Source organism: Nilaparvata lugens, chromosome 6, assembly GCF_014356525.2.
Source record: "Nilaparvata lugens isolate BPH chromosome 6, ASM1435652v1, whole genome shotgun sequence".
Taxonomy (NCBI): domain Eukaryota; kingdom Metazoa; phylum Arthropoda; class Insecta; order Hemiptera; family Delphacidae; genus Nilaparvata; species Nilaparvata lugens.
In genome coordinates this window covers 6,912,783-6,940,465 of record NC_052509.1, presented here as the reverse complement: position 1 = coordinate 6,940,465, position 27,683 = coordinate 6,912,783, and the positions used below count along the sequence as shown (strand labels likewise).

The 27,683-nt window shown below is 34.4% G+C and overlaps 3 protein-coding genes across 4 annotated transcripts in view; 1 reads left to right on the top strand and 2 right to left on the bottom strand.

Moving 5' to 3' along the window:
* Positions 1-17,593, bottom strand: part of LOC111055962 (tumor susceptibility gene 101 protein) — a 28,373-nt gene extending 10,780 nt beyond the window's left edge. The window contains exons 1-7 of one of the 2 annotated variants that reach the window (XM_039430037.1): positions 17,382-17,593; positions 15,365-15,440; positions 14,758-14,842; positions 10,323-10,388; positions 5,477-5,640; positions 3,628-3,739; positions 2,019-2,254 (exon numbers count right to left, since the gene is read on the bottom strand). In XM_039430037.1, coding sequence (XP_039285971.1) covers positions 2,019-2,254; positions 3,628-3,739; positions 5,477-5,640; positions 10,323-10,388; positions 14,758-14,842; positions 15,365-15,409 — 708 coding nt within the window. In that variant the 5' untranslated portion in view covers positions 15,410-15,440; positions 17,382-17,593. Of the gene's footprint in view, positions 1-2,018; positions 2,255-3,627; positions 3,740-5,476; positions 5,641-9,454; positions 9,521-10,322; positions 10,389-14,757; positions 14,843-15,364; positions 15,441-17,381 lie in introns of both variants that reach the window. The other variant, XM_039430036.1, reaches the window with a different exon arrangement.
* Positions 17,594-17,736: 143 nt separating this feature from the next.
* On the top strand, positions 17,737-25,275 carry LOC111055965. The gene is made up of 3 exons (XM_022343270.2): positions 17,737-18,011; positions 18,840-19,085; positions 22,930-25,275. Exons 1-3 carry the CDS (start codon positions 17,908-17,910, stop codon positions 23,093-23,095), a joined length of 516 nt encoding a protein of 171 aa, XP_022198962.2. The 5' UTR covers positions 17,737-17,907; the 3' UTR covers positions 23,096-25,275.
* Positions 23,237-27,683, bottom strand: part of LOC111062314 — a 16,811-nt gene continuing 12,364 nt past the window's right edge. Inside the window, exon 9 of the mRNA XM_039430038.1 lies at positions 23,237-26,627. Within this exon, the coding sequence (XP_039285972.1) occupies positions 26,486-26,627 (142 nt within the window). The 3' untranslated portion in view covers positions 23,237-26,485. The remainder of the gene's footprint in view (positions 26,628-27,683) is intronic.

The window sequence follows — 27,683 nt, the reverse complement described above, 5'->3', positions numbered from 1 at the left end:
AATAAGTCGAGAACTCAATAGACCCCGGAGTTTAGAAGATAAAATCGTGACTCAGAAAGTCAATTTAGACCCGAGAGCTTATTTTAGTCCTGGACTCTGTAAGTCCAGAACTTATAGATCCCGAGCTCGGAAACGGCCCTTAGTCTACTCTACCACTCGACCTTGAATACTATTGATTCTTAAAATGAAGCAAATCATAAAAAACCAAAGCACTGAAATTTGAATTTGAAATGCTTTCAGGAAAAAATGAGAATCACGAAAAGGCTGAGAGGCGATGTACAAACATGCACATCGAGTGTGAGTCTTGGAGAAGCAAGACCGATACATAGTCGCCAAATAAATTCTGTAAAATCCAATGAGTCATCGAATCTATAATGTCGAACAAGTTGTCGGCCCTACTTCAGAGATCTTGTCATTCTTCCACTCCCATGCATATATATTTTTGAAACAATCTGCTTCATAAAAAACCATATTCACGTATTTAACACAGGTGAAGCATTTCATAGATACTCGACCAGGTACAGAAGTAACTTGAGAGAGGATGCGCACCGGAGTAGCATGTATGAACGAGGTGTACGGAGCTCAGGTATTCGAATGTACAACTTGTTGCCATCTCATTTAGGCTGTGCAAAGGCTAAAAATAAACTTCCTACTGGTGATATTTTTCAAAGTTTTTCGATTTGAATATCATCAAGCTATCAAAATGGAAAAGTTTTCTCTGGAAAACATTTTTTTTTTATAATTAGGGCTACTTTTTGAGATATGTGCGCCTAAATTTTAAATTTTTGGGACAGAACATTTCAAGTTCGTTAAGAGATACATCCATGAGATTTAGAGGATAGATTCTTCAGGGTATTGTTGTTCTAGTAAGACAAAACTTTCCTAAAAATATCAATTTTTGAGAAAGTTATTCAATTTACTAAAAATAGCTCAACTTAGGGCCGGTTTCCGAGCTCTGGATTTAGCTAAGTCCTAGACTTTAAACAGCTGGAGTCAGAAAATTGGCTTTCCAAAACGGGGCTTAGTCGCAGCTTTTATAACAGTAGTTGTAGTTTTTATTTTCTCATTTCTATAATTGGAAACGTTTTTCCTTGACGAAATTAGACATTTCTAAATAATTTTAAATAGCTCAAACTTTACACTATTTTTTCTTTATTTTATTTTGTGTTCAATTTTCTAGTTTTTCGAAATTTAATTCAAACGTGACTATGACAATGACTGCGACTACGTTCCGTTTTGGAAAACCAATTTTCTGACTCCAGCTGTTTAAATTCTAGGACTTAGCTAAATCCCGAGCTCGGAAACCGGCCCTAAAAGTTATTTTTGGTCATTTTTAATGAATTGAATAACTTTCTCAAAAATTGATATTTTCAGGAAAGTTTTGTCTTACTAGATCAACAATACCATGAAGTAGGTCAGTTTGTCTATAATCTATCCTCTAAATCTCATTGATTTATCTCTTACCGAATTTGAAATGTTCTGTCCCCAAAAATTTAATCATTGGGCGCACATATCTCAGAAATTAATGTTCGAAAAAAATGTTTTCCTGAGAAAACTTTTTCATTTTGATGGCTTGATATTATACAAATCGAAAAACTTTAAAAAATATCACCAGTAGAAAGTTTATTTTTAGCCTTAATAGAATTATTATCAGGGAGGAAATTTAGAATTCTATTGAGAAGGGAGCTGCTATCAATTGGTGCATATTCAGTGGAGGAATTCAATGAATGTTACAAACCTCAAGATGGAGGTTTAAGAGGATAGCACACATTTTTTGTGGTTTTAATTTTGACCTCTTTTGTAGGAGTTCAGTGGATTAAATGATATTTGCTCTACACTAGCCGCGGTGGCTCTAACCACGCGTCTCTAGAAGCCTGACCACACGTTTCTAGATGTACGTTTCGAGACGCCGCTAGGAATTGCACCTTAATTCATAAAATTTTGACACTTAGCCCGGTTTTTACCTATTTTCTTCAGTTCACTTTGATATGAAAAACAATTTATTCGCTTCAACTCACCGTCTGCGGCTGTGGCTGCGTGGGGTAGGGCGGATACCTGTGCTGCTGCGGCTGCTGCGTCGGGGGCGGTTGGTAGGCCTGGCCACCGCCCCCGGTCGGGTAGGGTGGTCCGCCCCCGGCCGGCGGGTAGGCTGTGCTGGCCGGCGGGTAGCCCATTTGCGGCGGGTAGCCGGGTCGGGGCGGGTATGGCGGGTAGGGTGTGCCACCTCCACTTGTACCTGGCATCGGCATGAATGCTGCAAAACAAAATATAAATCAATCGAATAATCACGTGAAAGCCAATAAATGACAGACAGACAGAAGTTTCTTTATTTAAAAAATTCATTTAAGAAAATAAAAGATACTGCGCTCATTCATTGTAATACAAAAAAATTAATAACCATTGTGTTACAACATCATCCTAGAACCTAAATTACCGAATATGAATAAAAATAAATTTTCAAATGTCTAAAATGAAATGAAAGTGTTGATTGAATTTTTAAATTCAAGTATATAAATCTTAATGTGGCTTGGGTATCAAGGAAAACGATGAGTACATATATTATATATGAAAACAATAAATGTAATCATCAAATTAATCAAATGTGAGTCAATGAATGAAATCAAAACCACCTATAAGAAAATGTCGTGTCCTGTGGTCAGCCACTAACGTTAGTGTGTGATCACATTGAATGCGTGTATGTGCAAGTGCACATCGAATCATGCATGAGCCGAAAAACAAAATTTGAAAAGCGCCATTGAAACTCTTGGTGACTTGCATGTAACTGCTCACACTGAACGCAACTATCAAGTGCAAGCTTTCAGTATGAGTATTCCTATTGCTCTTCACAGATTTTGTTTCTCATATGCAAGTTTGATCATGCATAATTTGCACTTGCACATAAACGCATTCAATGTGATCACACCCTAACGTGTCAACTGTCACCCAAACGTGTCACTTCAACGGACATTTTCGACTGAAAGGCGAACAGTCTTTTGTAACAGCTCACCTGCAAAAATTACTCAAACTACTGCAAACCTTCATCGAAAGTGAATGCCACTAACGTTCAGGTTTTCGGCTGTACAGTCGTATCGTACATGATTGTGAAACGTTACGTTAGTGGCCAGACTCAGAAGAATGTTAACGTATAAACAAATGTGGTCTGACAAGTTTATCCCTACGTTTTAGTCGCTGGAGCAGACGGAAGTTAAAGGAACTAACTGTGCATGCCTGACTGCTGTATTACTAAATATGAAATTACGGCGTGCTTGGCTGGTTGACTCAAATAGCTGACAAAAACTCAGCTGGTTGACTAATGCTATTACTTTGCATAATAACGTATTGATGCTGTGGAAGGAGTAAATCGGTCAATGGATCAACTTGTGAGACCGTCACTTTAGAGCCGAGTTGAAACTCGCTTTAACTTGTCAGCCCGAGTTGAAAGCAGAGAAGAGCGAGTGGAACTTCCAAGATAGGTTCACATTCATTACGTTATACATTGCATACCACAGCTGACAGCTGATTTTACAGTGTTGTCAACTCGTTCGTTAAGACGTTTAATATTTAATATCATATTATGGATAAATACTCATTAAAAACCTTGATTAATGCTTCAATTGATTTACTCACGTTGAGTGGGGTAAGGCACAGCAGTTTCATATTTGGGTTTGGAATAAACTGGAGGATGCTCTCCAAATATACAGATCATCACTTGTATCAGTCCTAGTAGATCGGAAGAAGCCTGAAATAGATGAAATTCATTAATAAAAATGCAAAAATGCAAAGCACAACACACTTGAATCAACAATGTACTGTAAATACTAGTAGTTCTGTGAACAATAGACCTCACGCAGTTTTCTCATCCACAAGTATCTGATGTCACCTGTTTGAAATGTTAACAAACTCAGTTCATTATTATTAATAAACGAGAATCCAAATTAAATGCTGTAATTCACCCCAAAGACTTCTGCGCTCATCGAAATTCCAGCATCTCATAAACATCTAGCTGTTTACCCTGTTGTCAATATTTGCAGTAGCAGAAGTCTTCGGGGTGAATAACAGCATTTAATTTGGATTTTCGTTTAATAATAATAATTAAATCATTAGAGTTTGAATAATTATTGCAATATCTCAGTAATTTTCATCTGTAAACTCAGTTCACGTTTGAATTTGTATTCTGTATTATATAATTAATCCAGCTCCGTGATAAATTTTCCATCTGATGAAAATTATTTTTTTACAATCAAAAATATTATAATTTCTTCAGCATTATTTAGTTTATTTGATTATTTTTAATCACCTATTAAATTAGTTTCTTCAAATGTGAGAATATTGTTACTGGGCGGCACGCATAATAATACCATGACTACAAAACAAAATATTGAAACCAAAGACCTTCAAGATGCATACCTCATACCTCTTCAAGGTATTTGATTGAAACTATAGACCTTACAGAAATAGACATAGCTTCTCCAGACATCTGTATAATTCATTTGTCAGCTGATTGATTATGAATAATTCTATAGTCTGATTAATCCTATCTTCAGAGTGTATATAGTAATATCGGAGTATGGAGGAATTCCTTTCCTTTTCATGGAAATGCAAAATTTTCCTTTTCCAAATGCAAAATTTCAAAAAACCTTGTGTATACATCGACGCGCAGTTGAAAAAGGAATATTCCTGCCAAATGTCATCGAATTCTATCAACGCGTTTGGCCGTAATTGCGTTACATACAGACAGACAAAAGAAGCTCAGAGTTAAAACATAGACCTCACTACGTTCGGTCAACTAATTTACTAACTGGATATCTATGTTTTTCAGAAGTTAAGGAATTGGAATAACCATTATTTATTTTTTTAGTCCTAAACAAATAACACACTTATGCGAGAAGGCACAACAGGCTTATGCCCAAAAATGTCCCTTCTCAATTTTTTACTACAGTCCAAATTAAATTATAGGTATAATACTATAATTGTACATATTTGAATAAATTAATATACAGTAAGAATAGCATTCTGTCTTATTGAAACAATTTTTTAGTTTCACAATCATTTAGATTAACACAAACACAAGATATTGGCGCCAATTTGAATATTTAGACAGTTTCCTAATCTTTTTCATCAACTATAAGCGATGATGCCATACTATAGTGAATGATGACATAGGATAGTAGACTAAACCACTTTGGGATAACTCATATTCATTAATGTACTGCAATGCTTGTGTTTTAATAAATGCCACCTAATTTAACAAAACCAGAAATCATAATAATACAATTATGACATTGGAGGAAAAATTAGGCTGAGCTTGTACTATTTCTCTCCAAAAATTTTGATAAAATGTTAATGTTGTGCAAAAGTTAAGGTTATGTAATCACACACTGCTTCGTCACTTGATTTTCGGTCCAGGAATAATGAATGATTTGGAAATTTTGAATACATGTAATAATAAAATAATACTGTAATATAGAATACTCACAGGGGACCAGTCATGTAGATAAGGCAAGTATATTTTCCCATTTTGGTCAACGTAGCAAGACATTTTTATACTCATATCAGGAGTTGGCTTCACGAAGCAGACCGGGGCGTTATTCGGATGAGTGTCCATCAACCAAATACAAACCGGGAAATTGTAGATTACACCTGTTAAAATTTCAAAACAACACAGTATTAGGAATAAATAAATTTATCTTCAAAAAGTTTCCAACAAATGAGTAAATGAATTGAAAAATTACTACCTAATAATATCATCTCTCATCATCATCTGTCTCATTACCCACGCACAAGCCCAGAGCTCATGAAGGTATCATCCTCAGGAACAAATCGATCTCAAGGTAAGTTTCCGTTTATGCAACCACGGCTGACGATCGAAAAATACCTTTGATTTTAATTCTTACTAGAGAATTTAATTTCAATAATTACTGGATTTTAATTCTTTTTTATTTTGATTCTTCCTGGAGTGTTCACAAATTCTCATTCAATGCGTGAACACACCCATAAGAACAAATGTATTCTTTCTCGGTCGTCGGACACTATCGTATGAACAAAAACTTACAATTCGTGGTTTACAGTTGTCCTAGTACTCAAGTTCAATGCAACTCAACTTTCGATGTATAGAATAATATTAGCAACTTGTGAATAAATCTTCAAAAAATATAAATAAATGAATGATTGGAAAATACTACTGTAACCAATAATCAGTCTTGTTGGTTCACGATTGACCTGGTGTTTATTTATTTATCATTTACAATCAACTCAAGGACAAAGAAACAGACTACAGTCCAAAACTTCTTTTCATCCCAATTTCATGAAATAAATTGTCCAAATAAAGGTTCGAACCCACTAGAACGTATCAGACACGGACCGTGTCAGACCATGCCAGGCACGTAAAATAACAACTATGCCCACTACACCGGATCAACAGCGGTCTATGCCAGTACATTACGCGTATGGTACGCGTATGATACGGGTATGATACGCGTATGATACGCGTATGATGCCCGGTCAGAAGTTGTTGGGAACGCGTCAGTTAGCAAGAGAATGTAGCGGTGAACTGGTTACCAACGCGGTGCATACGCGGTTACAACGGGGTTTGCAGGCGTCACGTGCCATGCAAGGACCGTTCCGTCACAGACAAAATATACTGGCCGACAAATGTTGACCTGGACGTGCATGGCACGCTCCGTGCTTGGCCGGTGACGGAACGGTCTAATGGGTGCATTACATATCAAATGATGCAAAGAATATTTTTTTGCATGTGTCGGTACGGGCACGGTCATGGTATGATACGTTCTAGTGGGTTCGGACCTTAAAGGTTATGTGCGACTTTCCAATTCTTCACTTATTTCCACATTGAAACAAAACACAAACACTTGAAATAATTAATTTTGAATTTAGAAAGATTAAGATCCGAATTGATAACAAAATTCCTTCTACTTAGCATTCAAAACTGTAGAATGCAATGTACAATATGAAAAAAAGGAATACAAGAAGTTCATTTTGAAAGACATTGATCTTACTTGGAATCACTGAAAAATTGAGAAATTTTTCTAAATGAACCCTCCCATACTTTTTAAATAAATCTATTAAAAAATAATTACTCAAGTCAAGAATGTAAAGAAGTTTATCAAAGCACCCTACAATACAGTACTCAACTGATATCGTTGAAGAAAGTGAACCATTGTTAATGACTTTGCTATGAAAATCAGTCATTAATTCATGAAGAGTAATAGACCTACAATTGATCATTACTACGTCAATTTATTTAATAATACCATAGTTCTGAATAGTTAGTTGTTTTTTCTGGCACTAAATTTTTTCAAATTACGCAAAAATATTCAAATTAATGGTAATTTGAATGTGATATTTTTGTTTTTTATTCTGTTTTTAACCGTCAAAATTTAAAATTCTTAGTTTTTGTTGTTTTTTAGTGAAAATGGACTAAATTTTAGAAAAGTGAAACCATAACAGGACCTCCTAAATACCTGGTATTTAAACATAACCCCATCGACCATAACCCTATTTTGGACTTTTAAAATGTTATCTAAATTTGGGAGAGAAATAGTACAAGGAGTATCCTTAGTTTTTCTCTCCCAATCAGTGCTACGTTGTAAAAATTTTAAATAAATAAATTAAATTAAGTTCAATAACAATACAGTAACTCAAATATTTTCAGATAATTGAATAGCCGAGAATTTCGTATTATTCGATCTGAGCATTACAACTAAAGAAACTTGAAACTAAATCAGTTAAACTAAAGAAACTCTAAAGAAATCCCACTTCAAGTTAATTCGCCTTAATATCTAATACCATAGAGAAACAATAGCGTAAGTAGATATCCCATGGTATAGGGCATTTATGTCGCAACTTTTACTGTTATCTCAAGCCGATTACTGTTGATTATTATCGAATTTTACTGTTTTGTTAGGGTGAGAGTGTATGAACGGCACAATATGAGAGACTATCAGTGTCACACAGCTTCACGGGAAAGAATAACATGAACTAGCGGCTTGAGATAACAGTAAAAGTTGCGACATAAACGCCCTATATCATGGGATATCTACTTACGCTATTGTTTCTCTATGCTAATACCTTCTTCTCCATCCTTTACCCACACTTGTGGGATCGATGGCGTTATAATTTCATAATAGTATTACACTTTAACTAGATATTCAATAATTTTAGTACGTCATACACAATTATTAAGCACTTGAAAGAACTCAAGAACTAGTTTTCAACGTGCAAGGTTTTGCTATGACACAGCTACTAAATCTAGTTTTGTCTGTTGGGGATTGTAGCATGCATAGAATTGCTATAATGAATAAAAAGGTAAATTGCTACATGCCGTTGAAAAAACAGTAAATCAAATATTTTATAATTATATTGGAGAAAAAGAATAGCATATTGATATTTCTATTAAGATTTCAAAAATGTTTCAATACATCATCGATCTTATAGATAATCGAAAATGAGGTTTCAACATCCTGGAAGAATTTGAATACGGTTATATGAATGTTTAAAACATTTTGAAAATTTGGAATTTACTTGAATGATTTCAACTATAGTGAGGTCCATGTTATAATGGCAGTGGAGAAAGATAGGAGAAGAACGTAGCCAAACCTCTGTCTTGTCAATGCCTTCTATAGACGGTAGCTGATACAGGTTTATTGATGTAATATTAACTTTTCATTCTCGTTTAAAATAGTCAATTATATTTTATCAAGCAAGAAATTATATTTTTCAATAATGGTATATTTTGTTAATTAATTATTAATTGTAAAAAGACGTTCTGGCAACAGAGCAAAGCGAGAAAGAGATAGCGCTATCGGCTTTGTTGAATGATATACAAGGATAGCAATACCATTGCTAATCAAACACTGCCATTATAACGTGGACCTTACTATAGGTTATTTATTCAGTCATAGCCACCTCTAATACAAGGCCGCGGCCTACGATATTGCAACGTCGCAGTGTAGGCCTAGAATCTAATACATGATTGATAAAAAAGATCAGCTTGTATTTTTTTAAATCTTTTTCACGAATCTTAATACGAATCATGTATTAAGCTGCGTACAGATATACGCGCCTCCATCCCACACCCCGCACGCTCCGCCCTCGTTCCGCCATCGCACCGCAATCGCTCCGCCCCCACTCTTCACTCGCACCGATCATGAACGTTACGGGAGATGTTAGCTCTTCTCGCGTTCCACTCTTGCTCCCCGGTCGATCATCAATCGCTCTGCTCGAGTGACGTTCGGTTGCGGAGCAGAGCGAAAGTCTGCACGCACCTTAAGATTCTAGGCATACACTGCGACGTTGCGATATCGTAGGCCACGGCCTTGTATTAGAGATGGCTATGATTCATTTTCAAATCAAAAACTTATGATCTAATGACCTTCAAATCTAGTAAACTGGAGTGAAATATGAAATCAAAATCAGGAAAAAAGTATCTGCTCACCCATATACGTGACAGGTATTACTCCCTGGAGATTCACTAACATCATTTGGAACCGATTGCTGAATACTGTACCGTTCAGCGACCAAGCAAAATGAAAAAGAAATTCGACAAACAAAACGTTTACTGATAGGTTAAATTTTAGTGAAAATCATGGAAAACAAATTCTTTAGCAAGTGTAAAGGAAAGTGCATAAGTAGGCACTAACACCACATTTCTAGGGGGTGTGTGCACATAGAGAGCGGTCTGGCGTTCCGAGTTCCGCGTTCTTGAAACACAATACATGGAAGCTTAAGTTGATTACTTAATTACGCTTATTAAATTGATATATACTGAAGCTACCGATTTAGCTCTAGTCTGGCTAATTGGTGACATTTGTAATGGACATTTTAAAAAACCCTTACAAATGGAAGACCACTGTCAGAATAGCAGTTTTCAATTACTATACTAAACGGCCAGCTCTCTGTCTGATAGTATTATGTTTTTCTTCAAATTTATCTTCAACTGAGAAATCCAACAAGAGCGCTTGTATTTGTAACCTCCTGCGCACAGGTTTTAAACCTATGCAGGTATCATTTTTCCTCAAATATTACCCGTAATTATTTATAATAGACATTATAATTATTCTTATTAATTATTATAATTTGACCGACGCCATTTTTTCATACAAATGTGGACCGCAAAACTCCGAACGCCTGACCGCTCTGTGTGGACACACCCTGAACTAATAATTATTAAAACAGAGGTCTTCCACCTGGTGTGAAACCTCAACCATGCAGGCAAACTATGACTAGGAAGAAAATTAATCATTTTATTTTGAATGCTGTGCTCAAACCAACTCCAGGGCTGCCAACTTGCAAACACGACTCACCCTTGAATAAAACTGGTATTGTTCCAGACAAATTTAAGAGGTCCAGCCTCCTACCATCACTGAACACTGCCATAATTACGAAAAGACATAGAATAAAATGAAAAAAAACATCAATTTATACAACAGTTCTAAGACCAATAGTGACATATGGGGCCGAAGCTTGGACATTAGCTAGAAGAGAAGGTCTGCTACAGAGATGGGAAAGAAAGATTTTAAGAATTTTTTTGAGCAATCAAGGATAATGAAATATGGAGGATAAGAACAAACGAGGAACTGGGAAGATTGTTCGATGAGACCAGTATTTTATCTGTTGTGGAAAGTATGAGGCTGAGATGGGGTGGTCATGTGTGCAGAATGCGGGAAGGGAGGGTGCCAAAGATGGTGCTGGAAGGCAAACCCATTTTTTCCGGAGGAAGAAGACTACAAGGGAGACCAAGAAAGTTGACGATGTGGAGGAGGATTTGCGAAGACTGGGTGCAAGAAGATGGAGAAGAACAGCAGAATGTCGAGAGAGATGGAGGGATGTGGTTGTGAAGGCTAAGGCTCTACATGGGCTGTAGTGCCAATAATGATGATGATGATGAGTTGAAGTTTTCATAACCTCAAACGTATATAATTATAGATTAAAAAAATCTAATTAAACTCAAAATTTTCTTCTTACTTTTCTATTTAGTTATATTTATACATTCTACATTGACAACTGTTTTCATCTCTTTTTTCCATTTGTATGTTGGATTGTACCTTCAAGATTCAACTTGAATCCAAAGTCAAACATCTACATAACTTGAAAAAGGGTCGACAAGGGTATAATGGATTCAGGTTTCTGTTCTTGTAAACTTGACTTCGGGTTTGCGAAACACATTCATTTTATACAAAACTTGAATTCAAGTAAACTTGACTAATGTGAACTCCCCTTTATACAGAATGTTTCAGAAGTGGTGTCGAACATGTTAGGGTATTGTTCCTGGATGATAGGAGACTACAAATGTCGTATTTGAAGTGTCCAAAACTCAGCGGTTATCCTTATGGCTGTCATTTTGTTTTTTTTTCACTTAGGAATTTTCATCTCAACAACGAAATGTTGTATTGATCTGAAATTGGGCATGGATATTTATGCTATGAAGGCTAAACTTTAAAAAATAAAACATTTTCGATGTAAATTTTCAAAATGGCGGCCATTTTTAATTTTTGATGGAAAATTTCACAAAAACCGTTCATTTTACAGAAAATTTACAAGAGACAAAAAAGTTAGCAAATTTTATCAAGATTTCAACGATATCTTATTTATCAAGAATGGTCAAAGAACAACAGAGAAATCAATTCTTTTCGTATTGCATGCATGACCACTTTTCACCATTTAAACATCAATATTTCATTTTATATTCCAATTATTGTATTTAAGATGAAGGTTTGAAACGCAGTATGGCTCCATATGGCCATCCAGCTGATTCTGCAATGTTTTTCAGATGATCTTGTTTGTCTTGTGCATGCATGCAGTACGAAAAGAATTGATTTCTCTGTTATTCTTTGTGACCAATTTTTAAAATAAGGTATCCTTGAAATCTTGATAAAATTTGCCAACTTTTTTGTCTCTTGTAAATTTTCTGTAAAATGAACGATTTTCGTGAAATTTTCCATCGAAAAATTATAAATGGCCGCCATTTTGAAAATTTACATCAAACATTTTCCATTTTATTTTTTAAAGTTGAGTCTTTATATAATAAATATTCATGCCAAATATCAGATCAATACAACAATTCGTTGTTGAGATAAAAAGTGAAAAAAAACAAAATGGAAGCTATAAGGATAACCGCTGCGTTTTGGACCTTTCAAATACGACATTTGTAGTCTCCTATCATCCAGGAACAATACCCTTAAATGTTCGACACTACTTCTGAAACACTCTGTATAATATGATATGATGGAACACGAATTTGGATGAATTTTTCAAAGTATACAAAAACACAGATAAACAAACCATTATTTCAATTAGATTATGATAAAGCATTCCAACACTTATTTTCAGTCACACCCAAATCACATAGACCGGACATCGGGCAGAGATAAAAATTGGATTTTATCTCTTCCCACGTCTGTCCTATGTAAACATATGGTCCAATGCACACAGAGGAGACGTCTTCACCACTTCTCTCCTACATAAACATATGGTCCAATGCACACAGAAGAGAAGTCTCTACGTCTGTCCAATGTAAACATATGGTCCAATGCACACAGAAGAAACGCCTCTCCACGTCTGTCCTATGTAAGCATATGGTCCAATGCACACAGAAGAAAAGCCTCTCTACGTATCTCCTATGTAAACATATGGTCCGATTCACACAGAAGAGACATTTTTCCAAGTCTCTCTTACGTAAATATTTTATGGTCCAATGCACACAGAAGAGAAGTCTCTCCACGTCTCTCCTATGTAAACATATGGTCCAAAGAGAGTAAGCGCCTGCGCCACGTCTCTCTCAGCATTGGACCATATGTTTAAATAGGAGGGACTTGAAGAGACGTCTCTTCTGTGTGTATTGGACCATATGTTTATATAGGAGAGACGTGGAAGGGACTAAAGGTAGAGCCACGTCTCTGTCCGACATCCGTTCTGTGTAGACTAAATAACAATATTAAATACAAATTATGAAGAAAAACCCCTTCTTATATTTAGAATCATCAGGACATTTATGAATACAGTAATAGAAACATTATTGTTCATGGTGATAGATCCAAAAATGAATTTAACTGTTCATTTGATAAGAGCCAAAACAAAACATGCATGAAACAGATAAGTGGTTGATTATTGAAGATTTGAATAATATATGCACATTGATGCCACAAATAATTGAAAGCCCACAATTGAATAAATGTGTACAAACATAAAATTTCAAACTTTTGAAAAATGATGCATGAACTGATATTATGCAATATGAAGACAAGTAAGTAATAAATCGTAAAAATAGTTTCACATTGAATTTATTTAGTAAAACACCAATATGGAATACACACAGCATTAAAAATGTGAGAAATTTTGAATGAATATGAAATTTCGCTAATCGAACAAAGTCGTGTAAATTCGGCAAAATGTCATGAAATTGATGTATTGGACAAAAATCATATTTAGTAAAAACATTTTGAAATGATTACAACTATGGGAAGTAACGAGGTTATCTTATTTTTACAAGAGTATCTCGTTCTTTTGAATGAATGGTTCTGACATATTTAATTATTATTTCTATCAATAAAGCTGTGAGGCCTTTGTATGTTGTTGTAATTTTTCTATTGATGTAAATAAATGAATAAATTTGAATATCTTCCACAATAATATCACAAACATTACACATAAAGAATTATTATACATGAAAAAAAATATCATATTACAGCAATCAGTGTAGGTAAAACATGGCAAATACAATTTCAAGCAAATTACCTGTATGACGTAATATTTTATGAAACATTTATAAAATTGCTAAAACATTCCAAAGTACGAAACACATTTCGTCATCAAATTGCATTGCATGTCAATCATGCAATTGACTACAGTAGTATTTATTATTTCAGTTTGATCAACTGCTATTGTTTCAACACCAGCTGTCATAAACCACAACAAAATAGCAATTTTCAAATGAGAATGTATCAGAATATTTCGCGAATAGAGGCTCACTTCTCAAGACGATAACAAATAAATAGTATCGAAAAGTCTTCATTCTTTATCAACAAAGGTAATACGGAAATTTTAATATTCCTTGGATATCTTCATTGGTAGGTCTTCATAGTAATAAAATTGTAAAATAGTTATTGTAAAATATTGGGCTAATCTGAAATATTCTAAATATTGAAATATTAAAAATTTCCACTGTAAACAATGGAATGTGTCGAAAAATGAGAGGGTAAAAGGTGACTCAAGATTAAAACATTGTGGAGCGGCGAACGTAGGGTAGAATGTAGAAGAGTGGAGACATTTAGGGCCAAGTCACACGAAGCGTTTTCATATGAGTCGGCAGGGCATAAAGCTCTCCGCTTGACTGATTGAGTTTGGCTTTCGAGAATCAACTGATAATCAGCCAGTCGGAGGGCTCTCGACTCCTCTGAAAACCCCCTCGTGTGGCTTGGTCCTGAGATACATTAATTAGTTTCAACAGTCTCAGCTACTTCCTCTGTTATTTTCTCTGATCCTTAACCTTTGCCGCTCCAATATGGTTTTATCTCAAATTACTGTATTCTATCAGAGACTAATAAATCTATTCTTAAATATTTTTACTCTATGATTCTATGTTATGAGAAAAATCATAGAATAAATGAATATGAAATCCATTCCATAATATGAAGGCAATCATTCTTTTACTGTAAAATCCATGAAATATTAGACTACTTTTCAAGTAAATTAAATACAGATCATGTAAATATTTTTTTACGAAAAGACTATGTAACTTACCGTAAGTTTCCTGCTTGCATGCTAGTCCATGGTATTCCTTTAAAGCAGCTATTATATCTCGAAATGTGACATCAGGATTTTGATACTGGAAATTGTCAAATAACACATATATAATTAACAAATAAGTTAAAAAATGTTCATCAATCAAGGATGAGATTTATAATATAAATAATTATTTATTTTTATTGTATTTATTTATTCAACTACCTAGCATAATAACTCAATTCAAAATGACAATGATTGAGAAAGAAATATAATCATGACTTAATTATAAATAAAAATAGAAATCTATGTACCCTTAAATAGGTTATTTTATTTTTATATTCAAGAGTAGCCCTAACCAAAAAAAAAAACTAAAAACAAAATCATTTTTATGTCTTAATTCTATTTTATTACATAAAAACTTGACATTCCAAAGGCCTATAAAAATAATGCTTACAAAAGGAAAATTTAAGAAAGAAATTGCAGCATACTAAACAAAAAAGATGCTGCATGAGTCATAGAGTGAAGATATGATGGCATCAGACAAACAATTTTAGAGTTTTGAGTCAATAAGCAATTAAAATAGATAACTCTTTCAAGTTACATGAAATAAAACTTTACTTACTTTAGTCAGAAGCTGTTTGATTTTTGCTTCTTCTTGAACAAGCATTGTGATGAAATTGCTACTTCAAATTGAAATTCTGAAACAAATCAATGGAATTCAATAAATAGGTAACCTGAATTTTTGTGTTGAACATTTTGATTGAAAATGGTAAAAAATGTATTATTATTCATGTTATAGAAAAAATGTATATGACAAAGTGAGATTTGTACAGAAAAACTGAATTTTTTCAATTTGTTCCTTTACATTAATTGAAATTTACAGTAAAAATTAAGAGTAGTACAGTTTTATTGTCATTAAATTAAGGGTAAATGACTAAATGATCTGGTACAGGACAGTATTTATAAATACACAGCTGTATTGCAAATTGATAGAGTAATGACACAAAAATAAACACTAATAAAAATTGACTCTACGGCCCTTGGCCTCCTCCACACGCCTTTTCCATGCATCTCTGTCCTGTGCTTGCTGTCTCCACCTTCTTACGCCCAAGGGATGAAGGTCTGCCTCCACGTCATCCATCCATCTCTTGCGTGGTCGACCTCGTTTTCTTTGTCCCCCTGGTTGCTTATATAGAGACGTACGTGCTTAACGGGTTTCCGGAATCTGTTTCACACGGCCCAACCAAAGATTCTAGCTCTTATAATTTTTATAACTATGCTCGGTTGTCCATACAGATTTCAGAGTTCGTCATTTTTTTCTGAGTTGCCATCTATCAGTTTCCAGCATTGCCCATAAATTCTCTTTAGGATCTTAAGGGCACGCCACACCAAGCTCGCTACCGCGGCGGTAGCGAAGTTTTAAAAATCGCTAGCCATGTATTCAGGTTGAGCGCGCCACACCGAGTTCGCTACCGCGGCGGTAGTACGGCGCACTACCACCTACGACCGCCTACTAGAGGTAGATTCGCTGAGAGGTAGTACGGCGGACAAAGCAAGCTCAGTGTGGCGCGCACAACCTGAATACATGGCAGGCGATTCGAAGAGGTAGCGCAGTGCTGAGTGCTGTAGTCACGCCCTCCCCCCACTACTAGACTCACTACTCGGAGACTACCGATAGCGGACGTTTTTCGGTGTGGCGTGCTCAGCCGAGAAAACTACCACCAGCGGTACTACCTCGGCGGTACTGGCGAGCTTGGTGTGGCGAGTCCTTTAGGAATAGCATCCTATCACAAATAGTCACAAGCATAGTTATCCATCATTACTGGTCGCAGCATTATCCTATAACTGTTAATTTTACTGATACAGCTTAACAGCCTTGATCTTAGAATTTTCTGTAGGCAGAAGTATGCCCCATTTCCAGTTTCAATCTCTCAACTTCCATTTGATTAAAAAAATAAACTGCAAAAAAGAAAACTGATAAAAAACATAGATATGATAAAAAATTTATAATTTCAAAATATCTAGGCCTATTTCTCATTAAAATGTGAGTAAATAGATAAAAGTTAACCTTTAAAGCTTTACGTAGCCTATTTAATACAGTACTTTCTTAAATAAAAATTGACTGAGTTTAAAAATTGGCTTGAGTTGTTTTATAGGATTTTCTACTGATTACTTATTACTACTTTTCGGGGTTGAAAAGCCGATGGGTTTTAAATAAAGTCTTAATATTTGAGATGCAGTTTAATTTCTCATCCTAGGTTGAATGACTGAATACATAATTCTTTGTTGAATATAAAATGACTGAAAATAAATAGTGGCAAAGTTCAATACCTAGTTTAATTCAATACTAACCTACCACAATTTATGATTAATTTAAAAAAAATATTATAAAAATTATTAAACTCTAAACATCTTTATTAGGTAGTTATTTTATACTGATCAGTTGACACTTGGATCTGCTTCTTTTAAAATAATTTTATGAAATTGTCTTCTAAGATTGAATCAGAAATAAATATTTGTGTTTTAAAGCAAAGTAATCTACTTTTCTGTTTACAAGTGACTCATAATTCAGTAATTAATTATTATCTAAATCAAACAATGAACCCCTGCTACTACGAACGAGGAAATACGGTACTCACGCAATATGTTCAGCTCATTTGTTGCGATTTAAGTTGCTTTTAATAATTAGTGTAAAGCTTTGAAAAATTACATTCATACATTTATTCAATTTGAGTGGTTACTCTTTAAATTTGATAAATTATCTTCAAGGGAACGTCAAGACAATCATTTGCAATCACACAACAGACTGAACAAAACGAAAACCGAATGACGTCAAGTCGATATTGGAAACATCGATATAGCGAAAGTATGACACCGATAATCAAACAAATCGATATAGAAAGCCCGGTAGAAATTTAAAACGTCTGCATAGAATGACAGAAATTTTTTTTTAATAAAACAAAATTTGTTTTAATCTTGTTGGAAATAACATTCTTCGAATAACTACTGTAGTTGAGGTAATCCAGGTCTTATAATCTTCACAGCTGAGGATGCAGAAATATGTTTATTCAACAAATAATATAGGTAATCAAGAAAAACAAAAAAAATTAGTTGAATTTCAAAATGTTCAAAAACAAAATTTAAGTTTACATTAATTATTGGTTAATGAAACGGAAAATTACTGACATCAGCATGCTCAAGAAAAGAAACAATTGTTTAATAATCGAGTGTCCTGCACAAATCAGATACAAAAACTTGAATCCTTTCACGTATTATAATATATAACATTTTGTTACTTTTTATATAGTAGGCTATATTATCATTTTATAGAAATTTGAATAAAATAGATTGTAAATATATATTTAGTATTTTTGAACAGTAAACTGTTTTGAGCTATTGATGGCTGTTGTTTTCCAAAATATTGTTTTTTAAAATAATACTCATAAAAAATCACTATTTCATGATTTTTTTTTGTTTTGCTGGCATAAAAAGTTTCATACTAATTTCACTAATATGAAGAGTTGATAGATTGATTTATAATGTAGGCCTACCGTATTTGTAAGCTACAGTTTAAAGCTGCGTTTACACCAAAGCTATTAACAAAATGTTTACTTAATCCTTATAGATTCTATTAGATTGAACATAACTTATCATACACATGATGAACATATATGTTTGTCAAGTTCCGTTCAATCTAATAGAATCTAGAAGGATTGAGTTATTAACATTTTGGTTAATAGCTTTGGTGTAAACGCAGCTAACTCAAGTAATAATATTGCACAAAACAATAATTTATTCATGTTAGAGGTATAGGTAACGCAGTAGTTGATAATATAATAGCTCGAATTTACCCTTTCAAAAAATTGTAAATTAAATTACAAATACGGTATTTATTCACAAACTACAAGCAACCAAATTCTAACTTATGATTGAAATAAAGTTAAAATTCTGTTGTTCTTCAATTTTTTCAACATTAATTGATCACTGCTGCTAGTAATAACTAGGCGTTATTTCTTGGCCTTATATTTAATAAATTGTGTAATTTTATATTAATTTTATCGAAGGCCAAATCTTATTTTATAAATTTTTCACTCTAGTTACGCACCGGTTCCACCTTGGCAGCCCCAGCCTCCATTCTGGTACAAAACACACTGTGACACTGAGAAATACTACGGCAATCTCCAGAAAAATATCAACGAGTACAGCTTTTCAAAGCTGCCGCAGCCAGAAAAGTTTCTGACGATATTTGAAGAATTGCAGATCGAATGTCCTGAACGTTATTTGCCTGGTGAAATCCACAAACGCAAGACACCCAAGGAACCCGTCACTATGGCAAATATGGAGTAAGGATAGATTTTTGTAAAATATTTAGGAGGATAATGCCATAGAGAAAAAGCCATCTTTAGATAGCTTTATGTCAAAGTTAGTAGACAGTTAGGGCCGGTTGCACAGTGAAAGTTTAAACTAAATTTCATTTAAAACTGGATTAAATCCGTATCAAGTCTCGTTTGTTATAATGTGGTTCATTCTCAGTTTAAGCTATCAGCTGATTGAATTCAGTTTAAGCTTCAACTGTGCAAACGGCAGTCTACTGTCTACTAACGTTGACTTTATGTTATCTTTTCTCTATTATACTGCCGATTAGTAGTTTAAACGTTTTCTGAAGTAAATGCAAATTTGTAACGGTGAGTTACAACTCATAACTCGCTTATTAGACCACTTAAAAATTTCAGTTGCCACTTTTTCTCACTCTTATAATGATCATAACAATTATATTGAAAAAGATTATCCAATTTAAATAAAAAAATTCGGTGTGGCGCACTCACACAACTTTCCTTGCCGTTATGAAAATTGATCACCTGACGCTAGTGTTCACGCGCATCTCAAGTCTACTATTCAAGGATCTGAGCCAGCAGGTGACAGGATAATAACGCTGGAGACACACGAGGTCTGCTATCTCTTCATAGTGAATGATTCAATAGAATCAACAGTTTTCTCAAATTTCAAGCTTATTCTCAATTTTAGGTGAAACTGTTACTGAACATTAATTGTAAAGATTTTGAAGCTCAACCTTTCCACTTGAATTTTTTTGTCTAAATTGTATCTGAAGCCTGATAACTGGGAATCTAAAATCAAACTTTGCATAGATGGGGCGGAGCTCCTGAAATTTTCACAGATATGCGACTTGTGGCAGTTGATAGATCTCATCAATTACAATTTTAGGTATAAATTTGATCAAAATCGTTGGAGCCGTTTTCGAGAAAATCGCGAAAAACCCTGTTTTTTACAACAGTTTTGCCATTTTAGCCGCCATCTTGAATTGCATTTGATCGAAATTGTTCGTGTCGGATCCTTCTAGAGTAAGGACCTTAAGTTCCAAATTTCAAGTCATTCCGTTAATTGGGAGATGAGATATCGTGTACAAGACGAACATACACACACAGACCTATACCATAGAGAAACAATAGCGTAAGTAGATATCCCATGGTATAGGGCGTTTATGTCGCAACTTTTACTGTTATCTCAAGCCAATTATTTACTGTCGATTATTGTAGATTTTCACTGTTTTGGCCGGGTGAGATTGTATGAACGGCACAATATGAAAGACTGCCAGCGTCACATAGCTTTATGGGAAAGAACTACGTGGACTATCGGCTTGAGATAACAGAAAAAGTTGAGACATAAACGCCCTATACCATGGGATATCTACTTACGCTATTGTTTCTCTATGCCAATACCCAAAAACCAGTTTTTTGGACTCAGGGGACATTGAAACGTATAGAGATTTAGAAATTGGGGTACCTTAATTTTTTCGGAAAGCAATACTTTCCTTACTTATGGTAATAGAAGTAATCTTGTTTTTACCCACCAGGATTAAATGTTTTGATAACATGTTTCTACATGTATATCGTGTTTCTACATGTACTACTAAATGTGACCGGTACAGTGAGAATACTATTCCCATAAGTTTTTATGGGACCATTCATACTCGCTCGGCCAGGCTGAGTGGGTATAGTTTCGTTAGAGATTCTGGAAATTATATTTTCATTGTACCAGTCACTGAATCTGGTAAGTGAGAATCCAAAGCACACTGGATTAATAAAGATTTTACTTAATGAAGCCCATAATTTTCAATTAGATAATTAAGTAGAATAGACTTCTTCAAGTAGCCTACCTAATACCTAGAGATGGTTGGATGATAAAATATGGTATAGGCATATAATATTCTTAGGACCGATTTTAATAAGAGTCTCAACTAAACCACTACCTCCGTAAACACGTGCATTCGTGTGACGTCAGCACAGGTAGGGCTCCTAAACCAATAAAAATTCGTTGATTTCAGCTGATCTATATCAGCTAGTGTTTTTATTGGTCACACGAATGCACTATGGCTTTGTTCACGGAGGTAGTGACTAAACACGCTTTGGTTAAACAATACTCAAATTCATTTATAAAATACTATCAGGGTCAAAACAAAGTGGAACGACGAAGGAAAAGGTAGCTGAGAGTATTAAAAAGTTAATCCATGTATTCAAATGTGTCAAGCAATAAAGAAACGGTGAAGGTAGGGTACAAGATGGAAGGGGGCAGAGATATTTAGATACAAGCATTATTTTCAACACACTCTAACTTCGCTACTCCATGTTTTGACCATTAGGAAATGAGGATAAAATTCTGATGGGTATCCAACGATTTTGATTGGTTTCTGTTATTTACTAAGGAACTGAAACGTGCTTTACTTATTTAGGCCCGCCGCAAAGCACTACCTCCGTAAACAAAGCCTTATGCATTCGTGTGACGTCAGCATAGGTAGGGCTCCTACACCAATAGAAACACTAGCTGATATAGATCAGCTGAAATCAACGAATTTTTATTGGTGTAGGAGCCCAAGCTGTGCTGACGTCACACGAATGCACTACGGCTTTGTTTACAGAGGTAGTGCGCAAAGTAGATGAACGCTAATCCACGAAAAGCAACCCACGCCGTGGGATGTTTTGTAAACCATTCTCTAGACTTCTCTCGACATCTGTGTAGTACATGCAATGAATAATCCACTTGTCAGCTGATTGATTATGAATAATTCTATAGCAATGGTTTACAAAAACATCCCACGGCGTGGGTTGCTTTTCGTGGATTAACGTGGGTCTACTTTGCGGCGGGACATAGTCCTTGAAATTGTTTATGATTATTTATGAATACAGTCACAAGCTCACCAAACTTTGAGAATTATTACTTAGTTATCCTGCAAGATGAAATAACCTTGAGGTTTCTCCACCAACATAGCTACAATGAAAAATAGATAAATGTAAAGATGCGTACAGATATACGCGCCGCGAACATGAGCAATTCACTTTTAATCAGCTGATTATATCTGTATTTTTACAGAAACTGTAAGATACAGATATAAAAAGCTTGGCATCAGCTGATTAAAAGTGAATTGCTCATGTTCGCGGCGCGTAAATCTGTACGCACCTTGAAGTTATCCAACTTCATTGATATCCAACTAGTTATCCAACTAGTATTGATGGTATACTTTGCCCTTTTCCATTCCCCATCTGCTGTATGGACTTCTGCTGTGGGGGCATGCAGCGGGCTGCAGGAGTGTGCTGATGCTCCAGAAGAAAGCACTTCGAGTGATCACCTCAGCAGGGCATCGTGAGCACTGTAGGCCTATCTTCATTGACCTGGGCATCCTTACGGTCTTCAACCAGTACATACTGTTGAGTCTGTTGCATGTTAAGGACACCGAGGGCAGTCATGTGCTGAGGGCTGATCGTCATGTGCACGCTACAAGGAGGAGACTTGACATTGACATACCTCGCTGCAGAACCAACAAGAGAAAAGACTCCTTCCAATATTTGCACTGCGCCTATACAATGACCTGCCTGCTGGTGTGAAGAACCTGCAGGGTATTGCTTTTAAAAACCGAGTTGAGATCTGGCTGAAGAGGAACCCATTCTACTCAGTCAATGAGTATTTTAATGCTCACAAGGACAATATAGTTTGACCTGTCATCTTACCATTCGACGCCATCTATCCAGTTCCCTGGTCATGGATGTAGAAGGAGGAATTAAGAATTAAGGAATCCAAGTTATCTATGGTTCAGGTCATCTGAGGTCAACTTTAACAAGATAATTTTTGTTAATAAATATATTTTTAAATTAAATGAAACATAATTATTTCCAGTTGTTCCAAAGTGTGGCAGCCCAAGACTGATGTATTCTACACAGAATTTGACTCGCAAACTTTGGAAAACAGACCGCTGCTAGAAGATGATATTCTAGAACAGGCTGAGAGATCAAAAAATATTTTTGACAAGACGTTAAGAAACGTCGTATCAGAATGTGTATGAATGTGTAAGGAAAACTAAAAGTAAATTGAAAAAATATATTGTTTTAAATGGAAAATTCTGGATATCCCATTGAAAATTGACAAATGGAAGGTCATTAATCTATATTATTACTCAATATTTTTACAAAATAATCCCAATACAAACCTTGGAAAATATTTATTTAATTGCTGTTCTTCACTGACAAAAAATATTAGTAAATAAAACTAATGAATGTCATGAACAAAATAATTATACATTTCAATAGTATGATTGCCTTTGATGAGTATTGCATAAACTAGATTATGAGAGCTGCAAATAGTATGTAAATTATAATTTCAAAATAAACGATGATATTGGTGTTTGTTTTCTATGAACAAATGTTGATGATTATAAATTTAATTTAACTATTTTATTGGGCACTTAATAAGAGCTCTTTGGTTAAACTTCCGTCTCTTTACTAAAAATGCTTTTTCTAAACTGGTGTACTTCAAAAGTAGATCGTTTATGGAAACCTAGATTTAAAACTACCAATTACTCAAAAAACTGGCAAGATTATAAATTTAATTACCATAATTTTTACGAATAACGTAATATCATTCTAGTTGAACAATTTGCTTGATATTATTCTCAAGAGTTCTTCCTGAAACCATCATGCTGAAGCTTACAAAATATGTGAAAACATTATAAATATTTGGTCTATTCAACAAATACAATACCACATATTGCAACAGAATACAAATACTTCAGCCTTGTTTCCATTACTACAAATTCCAAAAATGTATATCGTTTCAATTTAAGAGCTCGGAATAGATTATTACTATTCTATACAATTGAAATGCACTATATAGATTTCTATTCTCCAAAGATTATTATTATAGGGCACTAAATTGTAGCCTACAATGTGTTTCATCACAATATTGGTGGTTGTTTTTAATAGTCCCTCGTAAACAATGCCAAACTGCTACGCAATAAGAAAATGGATTGCTAGTTTAAAAAAAAAATTGGCATTATTTATGTAATGGAAACCGGCCGGCCTTTAGTAAGAACTAATATTGAAACATTTTACAATTTGTCGAAAGAATTGAGGCATGGAATTACATTTTACAAATTCGAATTACATACATCATCGAGTAGTTTACCAATATAGTTTCAACATAATAACTATTAATATTTAACAACAAATCAAGATCGATGATAAAAAAGTTTATTTTTATAGTCAGAATGACTAATGAAATAAGGTGGAATGACCCCGAATGTAATGTTTTTAAAATTTAATCAATTTTTCCTAACATCAATAATGTACAAGTTACAAGGGCCTAAAATAAGTACATACATTCAACAAACCTAACATCCATTCTTGTCAGTTTATAGATATATACTAACGTGACAAAGATAACATATTCACATAACAATGTCTCACCATACACGAGCAAACGTCTGGGATTAGTCTCGATCGACAATCAATACTTGATCGACGATTACTTAATCGATAAACAGAAAAACATCTAAGAGGCACAATCGATTACGGCGCGTTTTGGAGTTATCTGATAAGACCATCTGAGAATTTGGGCAATATCTCACTAGGACACCCTTTATATTGCTAAAGTATTACGTCGTGGTGGTTCGGAGGCCACACAAAACCAGTCAATCATAGTTAGGATTTTCATAGAATGTTATTTTAAATAGTAAGTGATTTTAACATTATCAATATGGATATCTACCGCAACACAGAACGATTCACAGATTAATGAAATAGTTGGGGAACCAACAGGCTTGAGACTAAAAAAGCCTTTCTCCTAAATTTTCAACCACAAGTCCACCCAAGCATTCATTCTATTATGCATGCAAAAAATCGACAGAAAGATTCTGCCTCCATTTTGTGAAATACTGAGATCATTTCTGAGATCGTATTCAACTTTATATAATATAATAGAATTATGCCTATCTTCCATTTATTTCTAAAGGGCTACTTGATTTATTTTATTTTTTAAATTACTATAGATAATGTGAAGATTGGACAGTAACGTCTACTCTATCACTAAAACTTGAATTGTAGATTAAGGTCACAAATTTCAAGTGAGAGCTTGAAAGTATAATTTTTGAGATCGTATTCAATGGAATTTTGCTGATTATTGATTCAATTCAAGCGTTGGAAAGCAAATTTGGTGGGATGAGAATTTAGAACATCATACTAGACATTGCAAAATTCGAGTTTGATTCTGAAATCACTCCATTATATATTTGGATATTAAATCATAAATGGGATTTATATATTCTTTAAACTCACGAATTTGTTACAATTTTCAAATGAATTAAAATCCCGAATTCAGTTACAAAAAATCATGAGCATGAAAGAACTCATTCACGGCATTGAAAGATAGTAAGTAAATACTTAAACATTACAAATAGATTGAGAGTAAATGAATGACAATACAAACAACTTTCAAATATGGTGTCCTAGTGAGCTTGCCCTATCACACCTGCAAATTTTGCAGATTTGACAACAAATTATTCCATTACTGGATATTAAAGCACACTTCAAACTTTTGTAAGGCACTGTATTATCAAATAGGAATTTGAGAGTACAATTAGGACCACAGTACATAAACAAACATTTAGGTTATGTGCACGGCTTCCCCAATAATTTAAATTTGTTTTGGATGTAGTTTTCCAACTTCAATTGAAAGTTCATTGAATTGAATTTAAATTAGTGGACAAGCCTTATTATTACTCACGAACACTTTCGACTAATCCCAGACAAAACGAGTGAAAATACGCAACAATAATAAACTAGTGAATTTCTAGTGAACTAGTGAATTGTTCATCGTCATCCCCAAAACGTCGGGAGGACAAGAACATGAGTGAACAACAGATAAATCGTTAACTAAATCAAAAAAATGAATATAAATCTATTTACAAAGTATACATGATTTATTATTTGTAATAGATATTACGGAAACACTAGTCCCCCTATTAGAAGTGATTAAGAGAAGGAACACTACTAGTCCAGTATGGAAATAGTGATGTTCAATTTATTGCTTTGTTTGTTTACTACTGGTATAAAATGGGAAAACTGAGAAGAAATCGATTTAGGGACATAGAAAAGCGTTGTTTATCGGCGAGCTACAAAATAGAAGCTGCCACACAGACTATAAACTAATTTTAAAATATTGGTAACAAAGATTGTTGTAGATTGGACAGAGATGAAACAAAAATTATATTTGTACAAGGGTCGAGCATACCTACTCAACACTGTCATTGTAGTAACCACATTCATTTATATATAATTTATCAAAGTTAAAAAACTGAGCGATCCCATTCTTGGAGCAAGCAACAATAATTTCTCAACGAAAACGTAGATCACGATGATCGGGATGATATGAGTCGAAGGAGGATTGCAACAGGCAGAGATCAGGCCGAATTTAGAGCTGCTGGGAGTGGCGGAGGGGATGGAGGAGGCGTGGCGCTGGTGGGCGGGGCTTCCCCTCCCGGCTTCTGATTGGCTGGGTCGCTTGTTGACGCAGCTGCAGCAGCCAATACCACTACTTTCTCACTAGACAAAAATGCAAAGATTAAATTAATACAACAGTTTGTTATACAATAATATTAAAAAGTTTACAAATTTACAAGATGGTCACAATTTTGTTAGTTGATTAAAACGTCCATTGAACAGTTGACGATTAAACATTACACTTGTTAACTGATTAAGAAATCAGCTTTAAATGTTTGTCATTAAGTATCTTTAGACTGTTTTTTCAAGTTTAGAGCACAATTTATTTTAGTCATATTGTTTATTTTTCCTCTGTTGCTTTTCTTTTGTGCACTATGTAGCACCAGGATAAGCATAAGGTCTCTTAAGGATAAGGATTAAACATAAGGATAAGCTATATTTCTTGTCTCTGTTAGCACTACAAGAACTACAAAACCTAACCTATTTCGGACTATGTGTTATCTAAATTTGGGAGAGGAATAGCACAAGGTTACCTTATATTTCCTCTCCCTATCATTTTGATAATGTACTTATTGTATAAATGAATAAAGAATATTTGTCTTCTCTTGCTTATAGCTAAGATAGTGTGTAAGAAGATGGGCCTAACTACACTGTCCCATAACCCTAAATACAATTTCAATTCACAAAAACATAGGTTTGAAAATGTTTTGTTACTAAAATAAATATAGGTGAATAATACAATAGAGAAACGATATAAGTAGATATTATTTTCAATTTTAGGTGAAATTGTTACTGAACATTAATTGTAGAGATTTTCATGCTCAATCTTTTCCACTTGAATTTTTTTGTTTGAATTGTATCTGAAGCCTGATAACTGGAAATCTAAAATCAAACTTTGCATAGATGGGGCGGAGCTCCTGAAATTTTCACAAATATGCGACTTGTGGCAGTTGATAGATCTCATCAATTACAATTTTAGGTATAAATTTGATCAAAATCGTTGGGAGCCGTTTTCGAGAAAATCGCGAAAAACCCTGTTTTTTACAACAGTTTTGCCATTTTAGCCAATTGCATTTGATCGAAATTGTTCGTGTCGGATCCTTCTAGTGTAAGGACCTTAAGTTCCAAATTTCAAGTCATTCCGTTAATTGGGAGATG